The sequence below is a fragment of the Lissotriton vulgaris genome, chromosome 8 (assembly GCF_964263255.1).
Source record: "Lissotriton vulgaris chromosome 8, aLisVul1.2, whole genome shotgun sequence".
Taxonomy (NCBI): domain Eukaryota; kingdom Metazoa; phylum Chordata; class Amphibia; order Caudata; family Salamandridae; genus Lissotriton; species Lissotriton vulgaris.
The window spans coordinates 1,386,134,374-1,386,159,069 of NC_141696.1; the positions used below are offsets into that span (position 1 = coordinate 1,386,134,374).

Sequence of the window (24,696 nt, forward strand, 5' to 3'; positions counted from 1 at the left end):
AACTCATCAATGATACCACACCCACCACTGCTATTCGGCCGATACATCATGGAATGCACCTTCTCCATCAGCAATCTTCCTATCAAGACCACATTATAATAAGAAGACATCATTCAAGAAATGGATCACCCGAAAACTGCTCACAAAACTGATGGACATCAACTCTTTCCTCACCTGTGACATCCTCTGTTTCAACCTCCCGACTGGACGGATCTTACGTCTGCTGAAGATGATCAACCTTGGCCCTTTGGATCATATCACCTATTACCCAATCACCAACATCCCCTTCCTGAGCAAGGTCATCGAGAAGGAAGTTGCCACTCAGATACATGATCAAATCAAGACCAATATCCTTCTTACTAACTACCAATCCAGGTATTTGTTGATAAATTTCTACAAAGAATATTTGAAGATTTTCCCTCTACCCGCCATTGAGTCATACATGCCTCCATCGCGTAGGCCACCCATCGCTTTGTAAAGTGCGCACTTGTTTTGGAGCTTTTCGCACTCTTTAAGTGCTCTTATAAGCAAAGATACATTATTAAAGTGGATTTTGATTCCCTAAAATATTATCATTAAGTTTGAGTGAGATAATTTCAAAGGGAATGTGGTGAGGGTGTGATCTACTTTCTGCAAGCAAGGCCAAAACAGGGTGTATCTGTGAAAAGGGTTTAATGGGGAGGATGTGGTTAAGACTAAATTTTAGCTTCAGTGCTATATTACAGAGCAGCTTTTGAGGCAGTCAGGCAAGTGTAGGGTGCTCTGAAATAAGCGCCTGTTTAGTGCCACATAAAAACTATTACAAAATAATCAATGTATAGAAATGAGCTGAGAAATCGTAGGCTTTCATTTATTTAGAATGAAATATTTTGACATTAAAATCGCCAACGTAATGTATATCATGTTAATTTAGAAAATATATTTCCTAGTCTAGCGCCAGATCTAGTGTAGCCGATATGAGATTTCGAGTTTATGGTGCAATGTATTTAATATGTGTATTAGTCACATTCTGTGCAATTACTATATTATGAAATTCCATGGTATGTGATTTTGGAGTAAATCGTTTCAAAACTTGAATGTAACTTTAACTTCTATAGGATAATTTCTTATAAATAAACAATGTAACGTAAAACTAGCCAGGAGGAGTTCAATATTTATGAATTAAGCATGGACTGATTCTGACCACAATCCTATTTCATTCTCTGAACATAATATATAGGTAAGTGCAGAAGGGGGCGTGATTATGACTTGGCATGTAGTGAAAGTTGCTGATTCATCCTGACTCGGAGAAGGCTTTGAAAGAGATGGAGAGCACCAATCTTTCTCGCAAGATGGCGGAATGCGTGAATGTTTGTTACAGGTCGAGCAAGTTTCAGACTAATGTGAGCATTTCAAAGCAAACAGAGAGTAATCCCCGGCGTGCCCACACACACCCTAGAATTATGAAATGAAAGGATTTCTGACAGGCTGCCAAGTTTCCAACAGTATTTTAGCCTGTGCGCGCGCACCCAAAACAGACCGACCCCCTACACACACAGCAGACACAAGAAGACCAGAGAGGGTGGAGACTGAATGTGAATACCGTGCAAAGCTGTTACTACTGGAAATCAGAGAGTAAGTGTGATTTTAAAAGCAATACTCTTGGACTTTTTGTAAAATGTTGCACGACTTCTTTAGTGTTCGCCCTCGGTGTAGAGATCGCTTCGTCCCAGTGTTTTCTCATGCGCGTGCATTTCTGTTGCAGATAGTTGTGTGCACCTATACGAACTCATAACCCTCCTCCGAGGATGCCTGGCGCGCGGGTCGCTGTGGTGACCGGAAGTAACAAGGGCATCGGTCTGGCCATCGTGCGGGCGCTGTGCAAGCAGTTCGAGGGGGATGTGTACTTGACAGCCCGCGACCCCAAACTGGGGGAAGAAGCAGTGGGGAAACTGCAGCAGGAGGGGGTGCGAGCCTGCTTCCACCAACTGGATATCAACAACCCGGAGAGCGTCCGCGCGCTCAGGGACTTCTTGAAGGCGACCTATGGAGGCTTGGATGTTCTCATCAACAATGCAGGGATCGCTTTTAAAGGTAAACGTGTGCTATTGCTAACCTAGGGAGTATCAAAAGCTCTGATGGAACAAAGCAAGTGAAAAGAGAGCCGACTCCTCCCTAGAATAGCTCCACTGTACCTTCCATCCAGGCATCTATACATTCATTCTTTTACGCTTCTACCCATCTGCTGATATACTTCAATTCACCTTTACAACTTACACCCATTCATATTTGCATGCATCAATCAGTCTTTCCTTATTCCATTAATCTATCTACTTTGCCATCCACCAGACCAACTTTCCACTCTGCCATCCATCCCTTTATGCCTCCTTCCATTTACTGTGCCTTCCATCCATTCATCCATCCATCCATCCTAGCATCCATTCACCATGCCATACATCCATCATCCTTCCATCCACTCTGCCATCATTTCACTCATCCATCCACTCTGCCATCCCATTTGCTCATTTTTTCACGCACTCATCCATCCATCCCTTTACTCTACCATCCTTTCACCTCTTCATCCACTTAGCCATCCATTTGCTCTGTCCATCCACCTATCCATTCATTCACTTATCTATCTATCTATCTATCTATCTATCTATCTATCTATCTATCTATCTATCTATCTATCTATCTATCCATCTATCTATCGCTCCTACACTCTGCCCCCTGGCAAAAAGACTGCAGCATATTTTTGGGGCTTAGGGGCATGGCCATTCCCATGATGGGCAGCCCCCACCCTTATATTATTATGTTTTTTAATTAAGCCCTGGCGTCTAGTGGGCCTTCTGTCCCCCCGAGGGGAAGGGGCAGATTGGGGGTAATCACCCCATCTGCCCCCTCGTAAAGGGCAGAAAGATTATCAGCATTTTTTTGGGGGGTGCCCATGCCCATGATGAGATTTTAAGGGGGTGATGGGAGCACTCCGTTTTTTCTGTGTTGATCAATTTGGTACACTGGTGCTGCGATTGTTGAGGTTTGTCAGACCTGGTTCAAAAATCGGTTATGGTGAAATGGTGTTTCCACCCAATCGCGCACTGTTCACTTGGGCGCCAAGTGAACAGTGCGCGATTGGGTGGAAACACCATTTCACCATAACCGATTCATGCCCATGATGGGCAGCCCCCACCCCTATATTATTTTTATATATCCCTGGTGTCTAGTGAACTTTCTGCCCCCCCCCCCCCTCCCACCCTGGGGCACATTGGGGATATTCACCCCCATCTGATATGCAGGTGCAAGGGGGCAGAAAGATTGGCAGCATATTTTTATGGTGAGGTGGGTGTATTGAAATAGCCATGATGGGCAGTCCCTACCCCTATATTGTTTTTCTATATGCCTTGTGTCTAGTGGGCTTTCTGCCCCCTTGGAGGGGCAGACTGAGAGTAATCACCCCGATGTGACCTCCAGAGGTCCTTATTGCCCCATCCTCTGGGAGGCGTAGCAATTTCACAAAATCCCAGGTCTATAAACCTTTGTAAATCTAGGATTGTATGAAATCCATGGGTGCATGTACGGGAACGCCATGCTCCATCCACGGAACGCCTCCCAGAATGAAATGTAACACAATGCATCGCAAGGCCCTTGCGTGGCTTTGTAAATATCTACTAGCATTTTGCGATGTGGCTGCACCACAAAAGTGGCACAACCATGACACAAAATGTTTGTAAATAGGGCCCTGAGCATCCTCTACTAGAGCTGTCTAATGAGATCTTGTTTGCAGATGCTTACCCCTCTCCCTTGTTGACTGGCGAGGCCCCAATGATGAAGAGAAAAGGACAGCTGTAAGTCCTTTTGAAGAAGTGGACTCAGGTTCATCCATGGCTTTTCAATTGCAGGCGCCCTGAATGTGGATTGTTTTACCACCCTCTTAAGTTTACCTTATTTGATAAGATTGAATTACTTGATCTCATACCTTCCTCTGGAATATATTATGGCACCACCAATCACAGACAGCCATGTAATCTGCCTCTATAGACCTTGAATGCCCAGTATTTGGGTTTGAACTTGACTTCAAGGCCTCCACTGGGAGCCCATGGAAGCTTTTAGTGGCTTGAGAGATGTCTGTTTTCCTTTTATTGAAGCATAGCCTTACCACCTTGCTGTGGTTCCTTTTAAGTGCTTGTCAGCTATTTTAAGGCACCTGTTTGGACTACTGCAGTAGTCCACGAGGAAGATAATCAGATTGATTTAGATTAGTTTGATTTCCACTAGTCCATTCATTCACACAAGGCATGTATTCTCCCGAGCATCATATGCTGGTGTTTCATGTTTTTTTTTGCCACTACTGCAATCAGCTAAGTGTTGGAAAAGTCTAAGTAGGACTCTTATTTTAAAAAATAAAAAAGTTGATCAGTCCAAAGTTGTGTTTTCTGCCATCAATACCTTCGTTTTGATTTCCTTTAAGGACCGGTAGTTTTCCTTCAGCCAGAGGTAGTGGTGCTTCAAGCTGTCTGTGATTTTGTTCCAATATTTATGGGAACTGTCTCTGTGAAGATAGGCTTATGTACTATCTGCACTCTTTTAATAATAAAGGAGTGTCCAATCATTTAAACAGGCATCAAACAGGTTATATTAATCAAGAATGCCAATACTGTGTGTATTTAGTGGGCGTTGAAAAAGAAGAATAAAATTAAATAAACTGATAACAGCTGCATAGCATCCTCCCCACATTTATCATAAGTGAAATAGTGGAATGACTAAGGGGGCTTAATAAGTATGCGGGGGAAGACGAATAAGAATTACTTAAGTGTCATTTAAAGATGTATGTCTTAACTTTTAGAAATCCAATCTACAGCTCCATGTATTTAGTCCTGAGGACTAATTTATTTGACAATTATGAATACATGTTTTGAATCCTCATGAAATTTAAGCGTATGTATCCATCAAAAAAAGTGACCATAAACAAATAGTGAGGTTAATGCAAATTATTACATCTAAGAATAAAATGGAGGCATTTCAGCCCAGAAAAGTATTCAAAAGTAATAATCTTTAGTCACTTTTTGTCAGTTTTGTCTGTAATTAATGGCTACCCATGGTAACTTCATATGTTGGTTGTACCAATGAATATGCAATGAACTATCAGGAAATTGTCTAGAAAGACATTGAGAGGTTTCTTGCCAGGCTGTAAACCTAGATAGGATCATCTGGTTGACAAAACTGACACATGGCGGATTCTGCCACCGCATTACATGCTTTTCAGCAGCACCTACCTATAATGCAAAATATCACATTTCTCTGAAAAGACAGCCATCCTGTGCAATTGTTTCTTTGACCAACCATCCAATAGGGGTCTATACGTGTATAATTTGGGTAATTCCTTCATTTTTTGGCTCGTTGGTTTCATTGTTTCTTACTGTTTCTCAATCTGCACTCTCACTGGTCTTGCATGTTTGATGTTTGAGGCTCTTACACGAAGGACATCATGGAGATTCATATTCTATTGGTCCATATCTCATGTTACATTACATTTTAATGAGCAAATTCTGCCACAGGCATCGCCTTGCATCACAAATTAAGTTTGGTACCAACTAGCCCTGGTTTAACTAATTGCTTCGATTCCAACCAAGGCTGGAGTCTGGTGTTGTTTCTGAGTTGAACTGCGTATAAGGCAGCTTGGGGATATTTGATGTTCTATTATTGAAAACTAGAATTGTTAAAGGTTTGTAAAGTGCGTCTGTAGATCTACCAAAAGGTGCTTATAAGCCAATTTATGTCCTAAAATATTACTCAAAATTGGTCTGATCTTCAAAGGATTTGCCTGGTGCATGTACAAAGATGTCATGGAATCAATAGTAAATACATGTAGATTGAAGTTATTCTCAATTTAATTCTCATAATGTGTGTTTTTTTTTTTACAGGGGCTGATACTACTCCATTTGATGTTCAAGCCGAAGTAACACTTAAAACAAATTATTTTGCCACTAAAGATGTCTGTCATGAATTGTTACCTCTTATTAAAGCCCATGGTAAGTTCAGTAATAAGAATTCACTTTTCAAGTTCTACTATATGGGATTAAAATTGTTTTCATATCCTAGCGATATTTGAGAGCTTCATCTGACAAACATTTTTTATATTTTTATTTGAAATAACATTAACCACTGTGACATTATTTCAAATAAACCTTGACCATCCATAATTTTTATGGCTAACATAGTAAAAAGGACCTATATGGGATTGTTTTCAATTTAGAATTGACCATTTCCTACCATCCCACTACATTGCTCTTTGTATTAATGGTTTGACACCCTACTCCCTTTATTTTAGTTATTGGTAGACCTCATGACCCATTACAGCAGTGGAAGTAAGTGATAAAACACACAGAAATCCAACACCTCTACATTGCCATCAAATGGCTCATCAGCATGTTCCCTGTATGGAATCCATTCACACTATAAGGTTGGGAGGGTGGCTAATGGCTTTAATACGTGTTTACGTGACACCCTCTTCACAGAATCAGGCCAAAGGCCTACGTGATGTCCCTATTAGGCTATGTTTTAATAGTGTGGGACGCACTCACAATTTACTCTAAGGGGATTCACCTATCAATATTTCAAAAAGTAGGGCAGTTAAGACAATACATAAACATAGGACTAATCCAAAGTTGTATAAAATGAATTCAATGTATAAATTATTTACCACTAAAAATATGTAAAAAAATATAAAAACAGAAAACAAAGTAAAACAAATAAACTTAGCTGTTTATTTTAAATGCTGGTGAAAAGAAAAATATCTTTTTAATAGGACCAGAAAGAAATAGAATGCTGGGTATTGAATAGACTAGACCTGCCCAGCACTGGAATTTTTCTTATCGCTCAGAATTTTCCATTGATGGTCAACATAATGCTGAGATGTGTTGTACATTTTAAAACATGTTTAACTCCTTTTAAAATATGTATTAAGACGCTAAATGAGTCTTCAAATCAATTGGGGCACTGTAAAATTGTACACTTATGTTTCTCCTTCAATAAATGCCTTTTGGCCTCCCTCCCTTGGTCCCCCCCATCACCCTCTGTCTCTGTAAAAACTTTGGGCATTAAAGTTAGCCAGGACCTCACAATGCGCCCTCAGATCGGCGCTGTGGTTTCATCATGCTTCTTGACTCTCCGGACCATACGAAAAGTTTCTCGCTTTTTTTCTTTCACAGCCCTTAAACTCATTCTGTTGGCCATGATCCTGTCACGCCTCGATTATGGCAATGGTCTGTACGTAGGCATACCAGCATATGAACTCCGCCGCCTTCAACTTATCCAAAACCAGGCAGCCCGCCTGGTTTACAGACTTCCCAAATTCCACCATGTCACCCCATTGCTTAAACTCTTCACTGGCTGCCCATATTTCAACGTTCTTTATTTAAGATGGGCTGCACGATCTATCTGGCCCTGATTGGCACTGCACCTGCCTTTATTAATTCCAAAATTAAACCCTATGTCCTTATCAGAGATTTGCGTTCTCCCTACCAGCTTCTTTTATGTGTTCCTCGCTTTAAGAGGAAAAAACTCGGAGGCCTGAGGTTTTCCTCTTTGGCCCACCCCTTTCCGGAATGCCCTTCCCCTTTCTATCAGGTCTATCTCTGTTTATCTGGATTTTCGCAAATCCCTCAAAACATTGCTCTTCTTTCATGCCTTTCCACTTTAAGCCACTACCCATATCCCTCCTGGAGCCTGGAGCTCGCCGTCCTCAGCGCCTAGAAACTGCATGGCGAATGAGCGCTTTACAAAACCCTTAACTTCAACTTCAACTTCAGATTGGTTAAATGTTTATGTATTTTTATTGTTGATCTCATTGTAGATCTAAATCTTTAATAAAACGTTAACTAATGCTGAAACTGGTCATGTCAACTGAGCTGAGTTGAGTTGGGGTTTGTTGCACAATACTTTGTGGTTACAAAAAAGTGTATAGTAGAAATACAACATGTCCAAAATTGGCCCCTCGATTTGCTACTGGTGACAGCAGAGAAACTTGGGATACATTCAGCTAAGGAGCTTCCGCAGGGCTGAAAAAACCCCACAAAATGGTTGTATGTAGTGTGGATTTTTCAAATTCATGAAAAATGTGTAGGGCGCCCCACACTTAGAACCTTTTGATCAACCCCACACAGCAGAGATGCACTAGTACCCGATCTCCTATTATACTAGATAGAGATATGTCTTGAAACACTCACCTCTAGGATTCTTGGGCTTTCCCTATTGGTGTGACCGTCTCCCTCCTCTTGGAATCTACAGCTAACAAGTCACTTCCTGGAGATGAGGTTTCATTAGTCAGGTCATTTAGCATCTACAGAACTGCTGTGGTCTGGATATAAAAGGCCCTCCACGTCCTTTGTAATTAGCACTTTCTTAGTGGCCTAGGTATAAAAAGCCCTCTTTCCAGGATATTTCCAGCAGTTGTCAAAATTGAGTTTCCATACAATGCTCATTTTTTTTTTTTGTAAATATATTTTTATTGCAGGAATTAGTAGAAGTTACATGTTGGTCCATTGTAAGATAATCGGTGAAGAAAGCACCGACGATGACATATCACTGATACACGGCCATTCAGCCCACAACCCGGAGGTCGGGCGGCGTTTACGTTAAATCAAGGCATGTGGTCCCAGCGGCCTTCCAGTAGTGACCAGTCATTAATTAAAGGTTTACTTCTGCTTTTCTAAATAATATGAAAAAGGTCCCCTTCCCCCTTGAATAAACCAAACACCCCCAGAGGGCTAAGTTCCAAACCTTTAGTGCAATAAGTCTTCAGTGCTGTTGGAAGCTTGTGTCCCTCCCTCGTCCCTCTATCCACATCCCCCCACCCACTCCGCCATTGGTGATCTGGAAGTCGTGTAGTGAGCATGTGGTAGGAGATGTTATCCTTCCTGATAGGAATATCACGCCAGTATTACTCTATAGGGACGTAGGCTGCACACCATCATCACTGTCAGTGTCACTGGGTGTGTTGTGATCGTGCAGGGCCTGCACCAATGTCTCCCCCGCCTGTGCTGATTCTAGCGCCTTCTCATTCTGCTGCCGCCTCGCCATCTGATATCTCAAGGTGCTCTCGCCCTCAGCCCATTTAAGAAGTTCGTTGCTCCATTTAGTGCCTGTTGGACCAACCCATGCCTTCCAGTGTCTGGTTATTTCCCGCTTCGCCAGGAGTAGCCCAAAATCAATGAACTTGCTAGTGACTTTGTTTTTGGGGGTATACGGAAACCAGTGTAAGATCCCCACCGCAGCGTCGAACTGTAGGGACCTTTCAGTGACCCTGTTAAGGGTGTCCCGTAACAGAGTCCAAAATGAGGACAGAGCGGAGCAGGACCATAACATGTGAATGAGATCAGCCCCAAGCGTCCGGCATCTAGGGCAGGCCGCCGTGTCCGAGGCGAAGTATTTCTGTATTTTTTGTCCGGGGTCAGGTAGGCGCGATGCAGTATGTAAAAGTGGACCAATTGGAACCGAGCGTTGCGCATGCTCTTCCAGGCCCGGCACATCAGCTGGGCCCACGTGGTCTCCGGGATGTCCTTCCCTGAGTGTGTCCAATGGGGGCAGCCGCTCATTGATCATCCTGGAATACAAGCACGTTACGGCTTTGACCGTCCCCGCCGCCATCGTGACATATTGGCACGCCGCTGACGTCTGTGGTTCCTCAAAACCATTCTGCCAGTGCGCCTGGAGTGCTCTCGTGATCGCCGCATGTAACAAGAAGTCACCCCGGGGAATGTAAAAGCGGTCTAGAATCGCCTGAAAAGGCATCAGCACTCCATCCTCATACAGGTCGCCTATGAGCTGTATCCCTGCATCCTCCCTGACCCGTAGCTGCGACCAGTCGCCACCATGCAGCAACGCCGTGAGCATCCCCAGTGGGATTTCCGGGGCATAAGGATGCTGCACTCCCGACTTGCGGTGGACCCGGTTCCAGCACGATCGTATAGTGCGTTCTTCTTGTGTGAGGTCTCTCAGAGCCAGTCTTTGTTGCAGTGCAATATGGGATAGAATGTGTCTGGGTATGCCCAGTCCACGCCCCTCCTCCGGGCCTCGAAACTCCCGTGCTATCTCCTGAGTGTAGGTCTGCAGCTGGGCAGCCAAGTAATACGTTTCGAAGTCGGGCACAGCCAGCCCCCCCTCCGCTTTAGGTCTCATTAGGGTTTTAAGCGCAATTCTGCGGCGGCCCGATCCTCAGAGGAACGCCACCAGCAAGGAGTTCAAGTTCCGGAAGATGGCCGGTGGTATCCAGACCGGAAGCGTTCTGAAGTAGTATAGTAGCCGAGGGAGAGCCACCATCTTCAGCAGTGCAATACGTCCTGCCACCGATAGTGGCAGGGTTGCCCAAAAGGACATGTTACCCTTTAATGCTCTGACGCATCGGGAGATGTTGTCCTCAAGGATATTAGCAGGGCTGTGATAAATGTATACCCCCAGATACTTAAGGCAGGCAGGCGCCCATCTGATCGCCCTGGGGTTGTCGGGCTGGGGCTCTCCCCCGCGAACCGGGAACAGGCAAGTTTTCGCCCAATTCACCTTAAGGCCCGACATCTCACCGAAAGTCGTGAGCACTGCGTCAGCTCTGGCCAAGGCCTCTCCAGCATCCTCAAGGAAAAGCAACAGGTCGTCAGCATAAAGGGAGATGTACTGTTGCCCCGATAAGGTCCGCAAACCACTGTAGTAGGCCCCGGTGCGAATCGACAATGCCAGGGGTTCCACCGCGAGCGCAAAGAGCAACGGGGATAATGAGCATCCCTGCCTCATGCCTCGCTTCACTGGGTATTGTTGGGAGCTCAGCGGGCCTGAACGTACTCTAGCCAGCGCCGAGGCGTAGAGCACCACGGTCCAGCGTAGGAAACCCTCCCCGAGGCCGAAGCAACCAAGCACTCTGCGGAGGTATTCCCATTCTAGGCTATCAAAAGCCTTCTCTAGGTCAATCGAGAGGATCATGGGATGGGGGGCCTCAGCGTGGTCCTCCTCCAACAGTCGAAGTAGGCGGCTGATGTTCATTGTAGTATTACGCTTGGGGATGAATCCCTCCTGGTCTTTATGCACTAGGGAACCCATGTGACCCAGCAATCTCGAGGCTAGAATGCTGCTCAAAACCTTATAATCGACCGTCAGCATCGAGAGTGGCCTGTAAGACGCCAGGTCGTTGCCCTCCTTATCGGGTTTGAGCAGGGGGACCACCAGGGCCTCACGCATCGAGCCAGGCAGATGCCCCAGGCGCTTCGCCTCCCTGTAAACTATCAGAAGCCGTGGGGCCAGAAGGTCAATGTAGGTGGAGTAAAACACCACGGGAAGTCCGTCCAGGCCCGGGGTCTTGTTTCGCGCCATCTTTTTTATGGCGCTGCGGATCTCCCCCAGTTCCACGTCTCTCCCCAATTCCTTCGCCTGGTCCGATTCCAGGGTAGGGATCGGTAAATCACGCAGGAAATCGTCAATAGGGGTAGTGTCCAGTGACATCCGACTTCGGTATAATCCCGCATAGTAGCGGTAAAAGCAATCAAGGATCTTGGGTTGGGTATAAACCTCAATACCCTCCGCGTCTCTCATGGCCACCGTGGGGGAGATACGTCTCGAAGGGTTGGCTAGCCAAGCCAGGAGCGCTCTTGATTTATCTCCCTCAGCAAGCGACCTAGTCAGATAAGCCTTGTAGTCGAAGCTACGCAGCCGTTCAACTTCAACGGCTACCGCTTCCCTCGCCGCCGAAGTCTGTTGTTTAAGCTCCGGGCGGCCGGGACGGAGGAGCTCCGTCTCGCGGAGTGTTGATCAGCTTTGGCTAGGTCCTCCAGAAGGACCCGTCGCATTCCCACCTTCAAGCAGTCCACCTTGCTGACTTCACTGCCGCCTCCCGTAGGGTGGAGTGCGGCGTCCCCCAGGGCTCATCACTTTCCCCCCTTTTGTTTAATTTATACATCTACCCCCTCATCTTTATGTTGCAGCAGCTGGAGGTCACGGTGTTCAACTATGCCGATGACCTCCAGCTAATCGTCAATCTTTCCCATTCCCCCTCGTCCGCTCAGAATGTTCAAACTGTTATGCTATTCATTCAGGACTGGATGAACTGCAACCACCTTAAGCTCAATCCAGACAAGACTGAGCTAGTCTTGACTGGAGGTGGTTGCAGTCCCTGGTCCCCGTCATTTTGGCCCCCATCACTTGGTGTTCCCCCACTCCCGGTCCCTAAAGTCAAGACCCTTGGGATTCTGCTTAACTCACAACTTTCTGTGCAATCCCAAGTTAGTTCAGTGGTATCCTCCTGCTTCTTTTCTTTTAGGATAATTAGGAAAATATCTCGCTTTTTTTCCCTCCCGGCACTAAAGGTCATCGTAATGGCTATGGTGCTTTCGCGCCTTGATTATGGAAGCATAATCTATAACGGCGTGCCGGCCTACGCCATACATCGCCTGCAGTTAGTGCAGAATCAGGCTGCCCGCCTGATTCATGGATTGCCCAAACCCCATCGAGCCACTCCATTGCTGAAGGCACTGCACTGGTTGCCCGTGAGAGAACGATCCCTATTCAAACTAGGCTGCCTCACTTTCCAGGCCAGGATGGGCACTGCCCCCGAGTTCATCAGCTCAGCCATCAGTCCCTACTTACCGGGCAGAGAACTCCGTTCAACCCACATGGCACTTTTGACCATACCCCGCTTCAAGAAAAAGAAAGCCGGCGGGGCGAAATTTGCGACCCTTGCACCAGTGTTCTGGAACTCCCTTCCCCTGGCGCTCCGTACCTCATCCTCCTACTTGGAGTTTCGGAAAAACCTCAAAACTTTCCTTTTTTCTAGCGCCTATGCCACTTAGTATGCCCTCTCCTATGCTGGCCGTAATCCTTAAAGCGCCATGAAACCGCTTGGTATAAGTGCGCTCAATAAATGTTTTTAAATTCAAATTCAAATTCTTAGTTATGCAATAGCTCCTAACCACCACTTTAAATGCATCCCATTCAATGGCCCTCGCCCCAGCCGTGCCATCATTCTTCGTGAAGTACTCGACAATTCTGTCTTCAAGTTCACTCCGGAACACCAAATCTTCCAATGTCTCGGGGCGTAGCCTCCAAGTCGGAACGCAGGGGATACCCAGGAGCCATCTAAAATCAGCCAGTAGTGGATTATGGTCGGAGATGGTCCTCGCTAAATACTCAGATCTCGCGGTTGAGGACACCAGTTCCGGCGACCCCAACAATACATCCAACCGCACATGCAACTCGTGCATGCCGGAGAAGTGGGAGTAGTCTCGGGCACATGGGTGCTGGGCTCGCCAAATGTCCGTCAGTCCCCACTTAGTCTGCCATTCCAATCTACCCTTGGCTACCCGGTGTGTTGGTGAGTCCGGAAGCGGAGGATGGGATCTATCGAGGTCGACGTACACCACCGAGTTAAAATCTCCCCCGATTAACAGAGGTCCTGATAGGTAATGGGCCAAAGAGCCCGACATCGAAGCCAAAAAGGCGAGCTGGTCCACATTAGGCGCATAAATGCAGCAAATGTTCAGATCCTTTCCCCCCAGTTTCCCAGCAATGGCCACAAACCTCCCATCCGGATCTACAGCGTGTTTAGTTACTTGTAGGGGAACCCCAGCCCGCACCCAGATCAGCGCGCCTCTAGCATAAGCTGAGTATGTGGTGTTGTATACCTGCCCTCTCCACCTACGCTGGAACGCCAATCCCTCTGACTTGGTAAGGTGTGTTTCCTGTAGCAGCGCAATCTGTACTCCTCTGCGTACCAGGTAATCGTGAACCTTATGTCTCCTAGACATGGAATGCAGTCTTCGTACGTTCCAGGTGATGCACTTCAAGGGGGATAGATCAGCCATTGTCCCATAGTGTTTCATCTAGTCTCCCCCAACCAAGCACAAGTACAGTTAGGCACAGTGTAAGCCCCACACCGATGGCGACTCCGCCCCCCAACAACAAAACAGCCCCCAAACACTTCCCCCCCCACCCTCCCCAGAACAGGTTCCAAATAGTACCATCCAGTTCCCATCCAAACTGCACCCACAAAAATACCCCAAACTAACCTGACGGTAGCCACCGCAGGTGTGCCTTAAGGGCAAAGTGGGGGCCGAGCGTCGATAGGGGCTCTCCGCACCTCAAAGCTACCGAAGTGCGACCGAGCCCTGAGTTATGAGGGCCGAAATAGGGTGTGACCCCAACCCACCTAATAATCAGTTATTCAACAGTTCCCTCAAAAATTCCTCCCCCCCCCCCAACTGGAACCAGCTCACCCGGTATCATCCCTGTCCATCAAGCAGGCCCTCCGCAGTCTCTGGGGTTATCACAGGGAGGTTCACGCTATCAGTCTCGGAGTCCTCCGTGTCCGTGTGACCTCCACCCCGCCAGGCTCCGAGTCTTCAATAATGGGTCCGCCTTGGGAGCCTGACATACTGGAAACCATCTCCAACACCCCCCGCCGTTCCGCTGTAGTCTCCACTGTCAAAGGTCGGCCAGATCTACCGCAGCGATTCCGGATCCTTTTAGACCTCCGCTGTAGGCCCACTTCCGAGGTAGTCTGGAAGGAGGACCCAAAGCCATCTTTGCCAGCTCTGTATAGTTCAAGCCAATTGCACGTGTCCTCCGGGGTATCGAAGAATTTGGTCGTGCCGTCCAGGATGATGCAGAGCCTTGCCGGAAATAACAAGGAATACTGGATACTCTCACTCCTCAGTTCTCGTTTGATCGCTAAGAAGGAGGCCCTCCTCCGTTGAGTCTCATAGGTGTAATCTGGAAAAATGTTCACTCGGCTGTTTGCCATCTGGTATGGCCCATTCTGTCTTGCGGCATTGAGAAGTAAATCCCTGTCGTGGAAATGTAGTAGCCGCGCCACCACCGGGCATGGAGATCGGCCCTGTTGCGGCGGTCTGGCTGGCACCCTGTGTGCCCGCTCTAAAGTGTAGAAGGAGGAAAGCCCCTCCGGCGCTACCACGGTCCTAAGCCAATCCTCCAGATAGGCCACCATGTCACTACCCTCGATTCTTTCCGGTAGGCCCACCACACGGATGTTATTCCTCCTATTGCGCCCCTCCGCATCCGCCGCCCTTCGTTCCAGGGCATCTATGCGGGTCAAAGCGTCCTTCATGGCGGCGGCCAAAGTTTTTTGAGTGGGTTGTAAGATTCCCACCGAGCTCTCCACTTCTTTGACTCTGTCCGAGAGCTTACCGTGGTCCGCCCTGAGCAAGCCCAGGCTCGTCGCGACCTGGGCAATATCTTGTTGGAGGGCCGATCGTGTGTCAGTGATCGCCACCAAGATCTTGTCGAGCTGTTGTTGAAGGTGCGGGCTCCCCGATCTCTCCGGATCCAATCGATCGTCCTTATCAGGCGCCTCAATGTCCAGGGTGGTCTGAGTGCCGCTCTTAGTACTTTTCGGCTTCACCATATGGGCCGTGGTCTCCAGCCGAAGACCCGGTAGACACCCGGTCGGGGGAGGGTCAATCAGTGTGCCTCCGGTCGTCATCGAAAGATCCGTGCCAATGTGGACCGATGGTCGGGTCCCGGTGCAGTAGTAGGAGATATCTCAACTATTAGTCCATCAAGTACACAGAGTTGGGTGTTCTCCCAAAGGGGTTTTGTCCGTCCGCCGAGACTGCGGGAAGCCAGCGGCCACGGCAGTGGGACTTCGCAGGCTCAAACAGCAATCTCGTCCGTCTTTGATGCCACGTGGTGCAGGCACCCAGCGATCTCTTTCCTCTGCCAGTCCACGTGGGCCACAGGTCAGGCGGGGGCCAGCAACTGCTATCTTGGTAACAAAAAGGGCGGAAGGGGAAGGGGTCACCACTAGGCAGTAGTACACCGCCGGGGTCTTCGATCTCCTCGAGGCACCGTCGCCTCCGCCAGCAGCTATAGGCCTCGCCGACCACCAAGTGATTAGTCCAAGCCCCGTCCAGCCACTCTCGCTGTCCCTCAGTACCCGGATTGGGCTCAAGTCTCTCCCAGTGTGGTATGAGTGGACACACACGCTGCTGAATCCGAGGGCCAAGATGGTATAGGCCCGTGTTGGTCCGGGCAGGACGACGTGTCCGGCTGCTCCCCCTTCTCCTCGAGGCTTCGTGGCGCAGTTAGGGCTCGGCTAGGCGGCGGTCTCGACAGCCACCGCCTAGAAGGTCACAGGCCCAGGTAGTCGGCTCCGGCGTCGCCCCCTAAGAGGGGAGAGGAAAAAGGAGGTGTCATCGAAGGCACCAGTCCTCCTAGGCCCACGGGCCGCTTCAGGACCATGGAGACGAAACGGGCACCATCTTGAGCTCCGCTCTGCTCGCCCCTTGAATGTCTCGATCGCCTCGAACGGGCCTCGCTACAGGTCTCCAAAGTCGCCTCCCGGTTCAGCACCCACAGCGCTCAATGATCTGGGGGTCGGGGCGCCCGTGTCGCCCGGGAATCAGGATTAATGGCGGCTCGATCGCGGAGCCGAGCGCTCAGGCGACCTCCACCATCGGCGCTCAAGCCACGCCCCCTTTCCATACAATGCTCATATAAGGAAATGTTGATTAATAGCAACTGGTGAAAGATAACAAATTCTAACTACATAGAAATACATTTTTAGTAAAGATTTTCAAAAATTCTAATTTAGGGGCTACGTACAGATTCCTTATTGTTGAAACAATAAGGTAAATCTGGGCAGCCACCTATAAGCCAAATATGTTAAATTCAGGGAAGATCATTACACCATTTTCTACATTTCGTACTGTTACAGTGTAGAGAAAGTCTCTGTCACTGGGGAATTGATAGAACTTTTCCGTAATGCCCAGTGTTCTACACATTACCTCTGTCTTTGTGCATTTCCAATAAAATCTAAGTGCACACATTAACACACCCGCCCAGGCCAGGTCACATGTGTGTGACCAGTTCGTCAGTAAGTAGTATGCAGATGTGGGCCATTGCTACAAAAACACATGAAGATTGAACACAGTTTTCTCACTTTTTAAAGAGGTACTAACCAATGGTCCTGACAAACAACAAACCTGGGTTTCACTCATGTAGATGACTTATTCTTATACTTATCAGATGAACCATTATTCTACCATTTCTGATTAGGTTATCCTTTGCCATGCAACAGAATTAGAAGCGTACCTCCTTGCGGTGCCTAAACTGCTGTTAACAGTGCCATTGCAGTCTCAGTTTCCCATATACAAAACACACGTCATAAATGGCTTGGCGCTGTAACACCCAAACTTTGTCAACTTCTTGGCGTTTTTTACTGGACTCTGAGGGTGAAGTGGATCATGGTCCTGAATCTCCCACGGTAAGGTACGGAGGTCCCTTTGGTTCCATATTCATGGTGGGACACCTGCTGGTGTGCCGGGATCCATATAAATGCTGTTAATACTATTTTTTTTAATTATAGTTTATTACCATATTGTAACACCACAATACAGAACAGCACAATATGGGAAGGGAAGAGTTACACAGTGTGAGCTCATGGAGTCAATAACACCACAGCAATATTGTATCAAACGGTTGTTAGCTTAACAGGCAATTTAAAATATATGAGAATATAGAATGTAGAGTCCATGAGTTTACAGTTGACAAGTACCATCAGAAGACAATATTGTATATGCAAAATAAACCCAGTTTAGGTATCATATAGCAGAGATGTGCATACTCAGTAAAGCGGCAATCATGGGGCAGTGCCATGTGATCAGGGCTTGGGGGCGTCTCCGACATCTGCAGGCTCCTCCTGCATTACCAAGTAATTGATCAACGGTAGCTAGATATTCTTGGGCCGCAGTCACACATTAACACACCCGCCCAGGCCAGGTCACATGTGTGAGTTTCCAGTATACCTCAAGTTGTTCATGGCAATGGGCTGCAACCAGCTCTGAAGATGGGGCGTCTGCCTCTGTGCATAGCCACGCCACTCTCACCCAGAAAAAGAAGCATTGCGGTCATACGCCATGCCCCAGGCGTGACATCCTTAACATACCCCAGGAGGGCCACTAAGGTGGATCACTGGGGACAATAGTCCCTTACCAGGGTGATAGTGTCAAAGACGCCTGCCCTATATCGAGCAACTTCGGGGCAGTCCCAGTGCAAGGTGCAAGAAGGTGGCTGTGGCTGGTGCACATCTGAAACATCGCATATCTTCTGAAAGCTGTATCTTATAAAGTTGGACATGTGTGCAGGATTATCTACGTATAAATTCAAATTGTTTGAGGGAGAGCTGAGAGTTTGTCGAGAGGGCTCGGGACTGGGCACAGCAGTAGCGCCATTGTTCGCTGTTGGTACTATTGGTAAGCTCTTGTAGTGCACAGTACCAATATAGTAAAATGAGCCACATAAAATCATGTTTCCACTGCAACTGGTGAAGCAGAAATTTGTTTGGTACTAGAACCAAAGCAGGATAAAATTTTACTTCACCCAAGCAGAGCGGTAATTTCTCTAATGGATACAACCGGAAAAAGATATGAAGATGGAAAAACACTATAGATAAGGCCTTATTTAAATAATATCCTAGGATCAAAACATCAAACAGGTTTATATATTCAAAAATATTGGATGCGGAGGGCTCACTCACATTATGTAGCATGCTTCATTGGCTTTGGCCTTCCCCATTGCTTTTAATGGACGCTTTTTGTTTTTTCTTTAACCCCTTTGATGCTCATGACGGAACCGTTTCGTCATGACCACGCCCGTTTTCATTAGGGCTCAGCACCGGCGGTAAATCTGGACTGCACGGGCGTGGTTAAATATATGTAACTCCTGATCCCATGTACTGAGTTTGATGTTTTGGTTTTGTTCTATTAATAATAATTTTCTCAGTTTCATTAAATCAGTTTGGGAATGTTATACTTTAACTTTCTTGATTTTTGATTTTGACAAAATATTTAAAGCGCACTCACCAAGAGAAACCTGTTACTCTGAGCCATATTCATCAGGGATAGCCCACAGTTTCTCCTGGAAACCTGGTATTTACTTATTACCCTTAGATACTGGACTATTTACCCTTCTGGGTGCTCCTGTTTTGCTCCCTTTTTAATAATTCAGTTTCTCACAATTATCTAATGTGCTTTGATAACTTGCATTTCAATCGGTAAGTATCATATCATTGTTTCTTTTGCCATTTACATCTCATACATAATTAAACAGAAATGTAAAGTAAAGAACATGTTCCAAAAGTGCAAAGATCATCAAATATCTGTCACCAACATATCATGTGTTGTTCCATGTGTTCTGTTCCATTCCTGTTCCCTTTTTACACTATAGCTCCAATTTCCATAAAGTCCACCAGTATTATGAAATACAGCCTTTTAGACAGATTTGTTTCCAGTATATTTTCAAGGTATCACGCATAGCAGAAGTGTTATTTGTTTTGAAACATTTAGGCATATGACGTGGTGAGGGAGTGACATTTGATGTGTTTTGTTTATTGTAAGTGTATTTGTTAGTGCCTGAACTGTGTTTGGATACTGTTGTGTATGTACTTTTGTTAAAAGCAGCACCTGTCATGGCTGACCACTGCTTTTCTTCTTCCAGGGAGGGTCGTAAATGTGTCCAGCATAGTCAGCTGCATGGCCCTGGCCGGCTGTAGTCCATCTCTGCAGGAGACCTTCCGCAGCACTACTATCACCGAAGAGGAGTTGGATAAACTCATGCAAAAATTTGTCGAAGATACTAAAAAGGGAATCCACAAAGAGGAGGGTTGGCCCAACACAGCATACGGTGTATCAAAAATTGGAGTTACGGTGTTGTCCCGAATCCAAGCAAGAGAGCTGCAGAAAGCGAGGAAAGGGGATGGGATTCTCCTCAACGCCTGCTGTCCTGGATTTGTGCAGACCGACATGGGAGGATCCAGTCAGCCTAAAACTCCAGACCAGGGAGCCGAGACCCCTGTGTATTTAGCACTTTTACCCCGGGATGCCAAAGAGCCTTATGGTCAACTTGTTAGTGAAAAGGCTGTCAAAGAGTGGTAAATGTACCTAGTCAGCTGTTTCTTATATGAATCATTTTCAAACAGTTACTACCTAAAAACAGAAGGATAGACACCATGGGCTAGATTTGCAAAGAATAGTAATAGAATTTTTTGCAAATCGCTGTTTGGTAATCACTATCACTATATTACAAAGGGGTTATGTAAACCCTATTCCTAAAATAGCAATTTTTAGTGGCTCGCAAATAAACCTACCTCATGAATATTAATGAGTTAGGTCGCAATTTGTGACTCACTACGATTCGCTGCCATCACAGGGATGTTGGCCTGCTCATGCCAGCAGACCACCATGTCTGGGATTGTTTTTAAATAAAGCAATTTTTTTAACGCAGACTTTGTTTAAAAAGACAAAAAAGGAAACATTTAAGTTTCATTTTTTAAGAGTAGGCATTGGTCCTTTGTACAGCCAATCCTACCTGTGGTATGCTAGATTGCCCAATATAGGTCCACATGTACTGCATTTGTGTCGTATGTTCAGATATATTTAGACACAATACATGTACATACAATTAATCTACAAAGAACTAATTTACATATTAGTAATCATGCAAACCTTGTGCTTTGACATCCTGGACTTACGTTGGACACCTCTGAAAAAAATGCTTGGCTTCTAATCTCGCCAGTGCCCCTTCTCCCTAATCCTCCTTGACCAACCTTGCATCAGTATGACATAATATGTTAGTTTTTCTTTTACTATCTCTTCTGATAATTTACCAAAGTAGTTTTCCATGAAGCTGCGAAACTCTTACATCTAGACTGATCAGCAGTTTAATGGGTTGCAAAGACCAGCATTAACAATGCTCGATGCAGCGGAAAGCTTCCAATGAGTGCTGATCTGAATACTGTTTCTTTAAAACTTAAAAGGAATATTATGTGTAAGTATAATATTACATTTCAGTGGATGTAGTAAAATCTTTCTCTGTGTGACTAGGTTTTCTGCTGTCTTGTTGTGTGTGCTCATAGTTGCTGTACTGATGTTTTATATATCGTTTATGTTTTATACTCTTTGATGCTATAAAACCAAAACATAATAAAGGAAAGCCTTCACCTTCTATCTAAAAGCCTGTACCTAATTTATATTTTACAGTTCACTTGTGACAACATTACACACCTCGAAAAAGAAAATTACATCACAACTCAACTATAATAGGTTATTACAGTTGAGCCGTGAAGTCCCTTCGCTTGCAGCCAGTGGCTGCTGTGAAAAGCAGCTTCATAAGTCAAGTCAAGTCAGAGGGATTTATTGAGCGCACATATCAACCGGAGGTCTCATGACGCTAGTGTACAAATTCCACTGAGGCTGAAGGTCAAATACAAGATCGTTATAGATGTTCAAAGAGTCAGGTTTTTAATTCCCTGCGGAATTAAATGAGAGATGCTGGAGGAAGACTAAAGATGGTACAGATCGCGATCATTATAAAAACATCTCTGAAGGTATACAAAAAACTTATTGTATCAGCTAAAGGGGATTACTATGAAACTCGCATAAACAATGCAGTAAATGTGCAGAAAGAAACTTTCAAAATTCTAAAAGAACTAAGTAAGAAGGATGAAAGGGTAGATATAGCGATAGACTGTAACACCTTTCAATGTTACTTCCTTGAGAAAGTGGCAACCATTCTGTCAGACATTAAAAAGGATACTTTCAATACGTCTACTACTTTGCAGGCCCCCCAAGCTCCCCCGAATTCTACCATTACCAGATTTCCAAGTATAGATTCTACAACTCTTAGACAGTTCGTCAACTCAACCAAGTCAAGCTCCCCTGCAGACCCTTGTCCCCCCGGAATTTTTCGGTTGCCGCTCCCTGTTCTGGAGGACCATATCATAGGCCTCTTAAACAACTCACTAGATACAGGCCTATTACCAGCTCGTTTTATAGAGGCACGCGTCAAACCTTTGATAAAAAAAACAGGGGCTGATCCGGCCTGTTTGAAAAACTACAGGCCAATATCCCAGCTGCCTTTTCTGTTCAAGATCTTGGAACAGCATGTGTTAAAATCAATGTCGTCTTTCCTGGAGTCACATCATCTACTCCAGGAGCATCAAGCGGGGTTTCGTGCCCATCATAGCACCGAGTTAGTAATGCTCTCGGTGCTGGATGAGCTTAGATGCATGGCTGACAGTAAAAAACCAAGCGCCCTGATACTTTTAGATCTTTCAGCGGCGTTTGATACTGTCAGCCATGCCTTGCTCCTGGACAGGCTGGCCGCGTTCGGGATAAAAGATCTGGCTTTCCAATGGCTAAAATCCTTTTTGTCAGGGAGAACTCAGAGGATCCAACTAGCAGATTGTGTCTCTGAGGCAGGTGTTCTGGAGTGTGGAGTCCCGCAAGGGTCCGCACTCTCACCACTTTTGTTCAATCTCTACCTGCAGCCACTGATAGACTCCCTGGCAAACATGGGCTGTAAAATTTTTAACTATGCCGATGACACTCAGCTGTTGCTGAGTATCGATAACACAATATCGGCTCAGTCCCAGGCCCAGAATATATTAAGGTTCACTGTGAGCTGGATGGCGTCAAATTTGCTAAAAATTTATCCAGATAAAACAGAGGTCCTGGTAGTTTCAACTGCCTCCTCACCTTGGAATGACTTGTTTTGGCCCCAAGAGCTTGGACCTACCCCAAAACCATGCTCTAACGTAAAGAGCCTTGGTATTAAGATCGACCAGGAGCTCTCAATGACTAGCCAAGTATCCTCCGTCGTCGGAACTTGTACCAACTTGATTAGGCAGTTGGGCAAGCTAGTCCCCCTACTTTCCCTAAACATGCTCCGAACCATTGTCTCGGCAACAATAGTCTCTAGGATCGACTATAGGAATGCACTGTATCTAGGTCTGCCAAAAAATCTGATTAGCCGCCTGCAGGTCATTCTGAATGATGCAGCACGGTTACTTTTTTGACTACCCAGACAGACCCACGCTTCCCCATTATTGCACAGGCTACATTGGCTCCCTATAAAGCAAAGGGTGGAATTTAAAAGCCTGTGCATTGCCCATAAGGCTATCTATGGGCATGCGCCTGCCTATATAAAAGAAAGGCTTGAGGTCCACAATCCCAAGCGAGCATTAAGATCTTCCAACTCCCAACTGCTGTCATGTCCGCGCTTCAAAATGGCAACCAAAGGCGGGAGATCCTTTTCAATCCAAGTCCCACAAATGTGGAATAAACTACCGGAGCCCCTTCGTAAAGAAACTAACCTTCTTCTTTTTAGGAAGTCTTTGAAAACACTTTTATTTAGAGACGCCTTCGGCTCTCTTTGAGTTAGGTTGCTATAATCTGAATTCCTTGCTTACCTACCAAACTCTTGTTGCTGTATCTGTCACAAGCGCCTAGAGACCTGACGGTGATTTGGCGCTATACAAAACCCAGATAACAATAACAACAATAGCTTGTGGTCGGTGATGGAGAGGAGCTGTGATGGAAGTTTATTCCAAAAAGCAGGTGCAAGGAAAGATCTACCGCCATTCCTGATGGTGCGGATTCTACGAGGGGTAAGGAGACATTTGGTACTTGACATAAGAGTTTTTTTGCAAAGTAACTTGGCTCATTTCCGTACAAGTTTTTGTGAACCAGACAGAGGACCTTGAAGCAGATTCACTTTCGAATGGGAAGCCAGTGAAGCGTCTTCAGACTGGGCGCTGATGGAGACCTCGCTGGGAGATTTAGTACGAGTCTGGCAGCAGTATTTTGCAAGACTTGAAGCCTAGAGTAGAGCTTCTCGTTAATGGAGGCGAACAGGGCATTCGATAATCGATACGACTTATGATTAGTCCCTGGACAAGTGGTTTCCTTAATTCAAATGGGATCCATTGAAAATGTTTGCATAGATTACGCATTATTCCATAACAGGTATTGATTATATGATTTATATGGCATTTCATTGACAACTGATTATCAATCATCACTCCGAGGTTCCGCACCACAGGGTTGGGAGATGGACAGGGGCCCAAGTCCTGAGGCCACCAGTCATTCAACCAAAATCTGTGTGCCTTACCAAAAAGAATGACCTCTGTCTTACTATCATTAGCTGGAGATGGTTAGTACACACTATATATTCAGACCCCTTTCTAACCATAAAATTTACTGACTAGCTAATATGGAAGCAAAGAAGAAACTTTCCCACTGGACAACTTCCCCATTGGGAATGATTCAGGACAGCCCCAGAGGTCCACTGCTGCTCCCCTTGATATGTTCCCAAACAGTTCCTCTAATGGACACGGACTGCTTTTATGACAAAAAAAATGTTTAGGAATTTAGATGAAGGAGATGGAGGTCTGGCACAGACGAGGTCTGCTGACCCTGCAGATCTCCATCTCTGCAAAAGACACAAAATTAATGGACGGAATGCAGAACAACTTTCACCCCGAATCAAAAGACGTGGGTTAAAGCCATCATTCTTTTGCTCACCGTGCCACCCCAGTTTAGACCCAGCCATATGCAAATCAGTCTTGACCCTGTGCCTCATGGGAACACTCCAGACCGAACTGCCAAGCCAGGTCCTCGCTGGACCGGAAGCAAGCATCCTAGGACCGGTTTGGGGGTTTCACCCCATATCAGCCAGGATAGCTTGAATCCAGTGGCACAGTGAGCCCGGCACCCACATCTTGGCATACCCGGCGCACTTAGGGCGAGAAAGCAAAAGACACACAATTGACCTCCATCTCTGAGCAGAGTCAATGACAGGGAATCACAAATTGCAGCCTACCTAATTAATATGGAAAACAGTAAATGTCACAAGATTTTCAATCATTGACTTTATTGCAAATATTTT

The 24,696-nt window shown here is 46.1% G+C and overlaps 1 protein-coding gene across 1 annotated transcript; it reads left to right on the forward strand.

The window, feature by feature from the left end:
* Positions 1–1,323: 1,323 nt before the first annotated feature.
* On the forward strand, positions 1,324–20,982 carry LOC147698793 (carbonyl reductase [NADPH] 1-like). The gene is made up of 4 exons (XM_086935392.1): positions 1,324–1,614; positions 1,745–2,073; positions 5,901–6,008; positions 19,468–20,982. Exons 2-4 carry the CDS (start codon positions 1,788–1,790, stop codon positions 19,902–19,904), a joined length of 831 nt encoding a protein of 276 aa, XP_086791518.1. The 5' UTR covers positions 1,324–1,614; positions 1,745–1,787; the 3' UTR covers positions 19,905–20,982.
* The last annotated feature ends 3,714 nt before the right edge of the window (positions 20,983–24,696 follow it).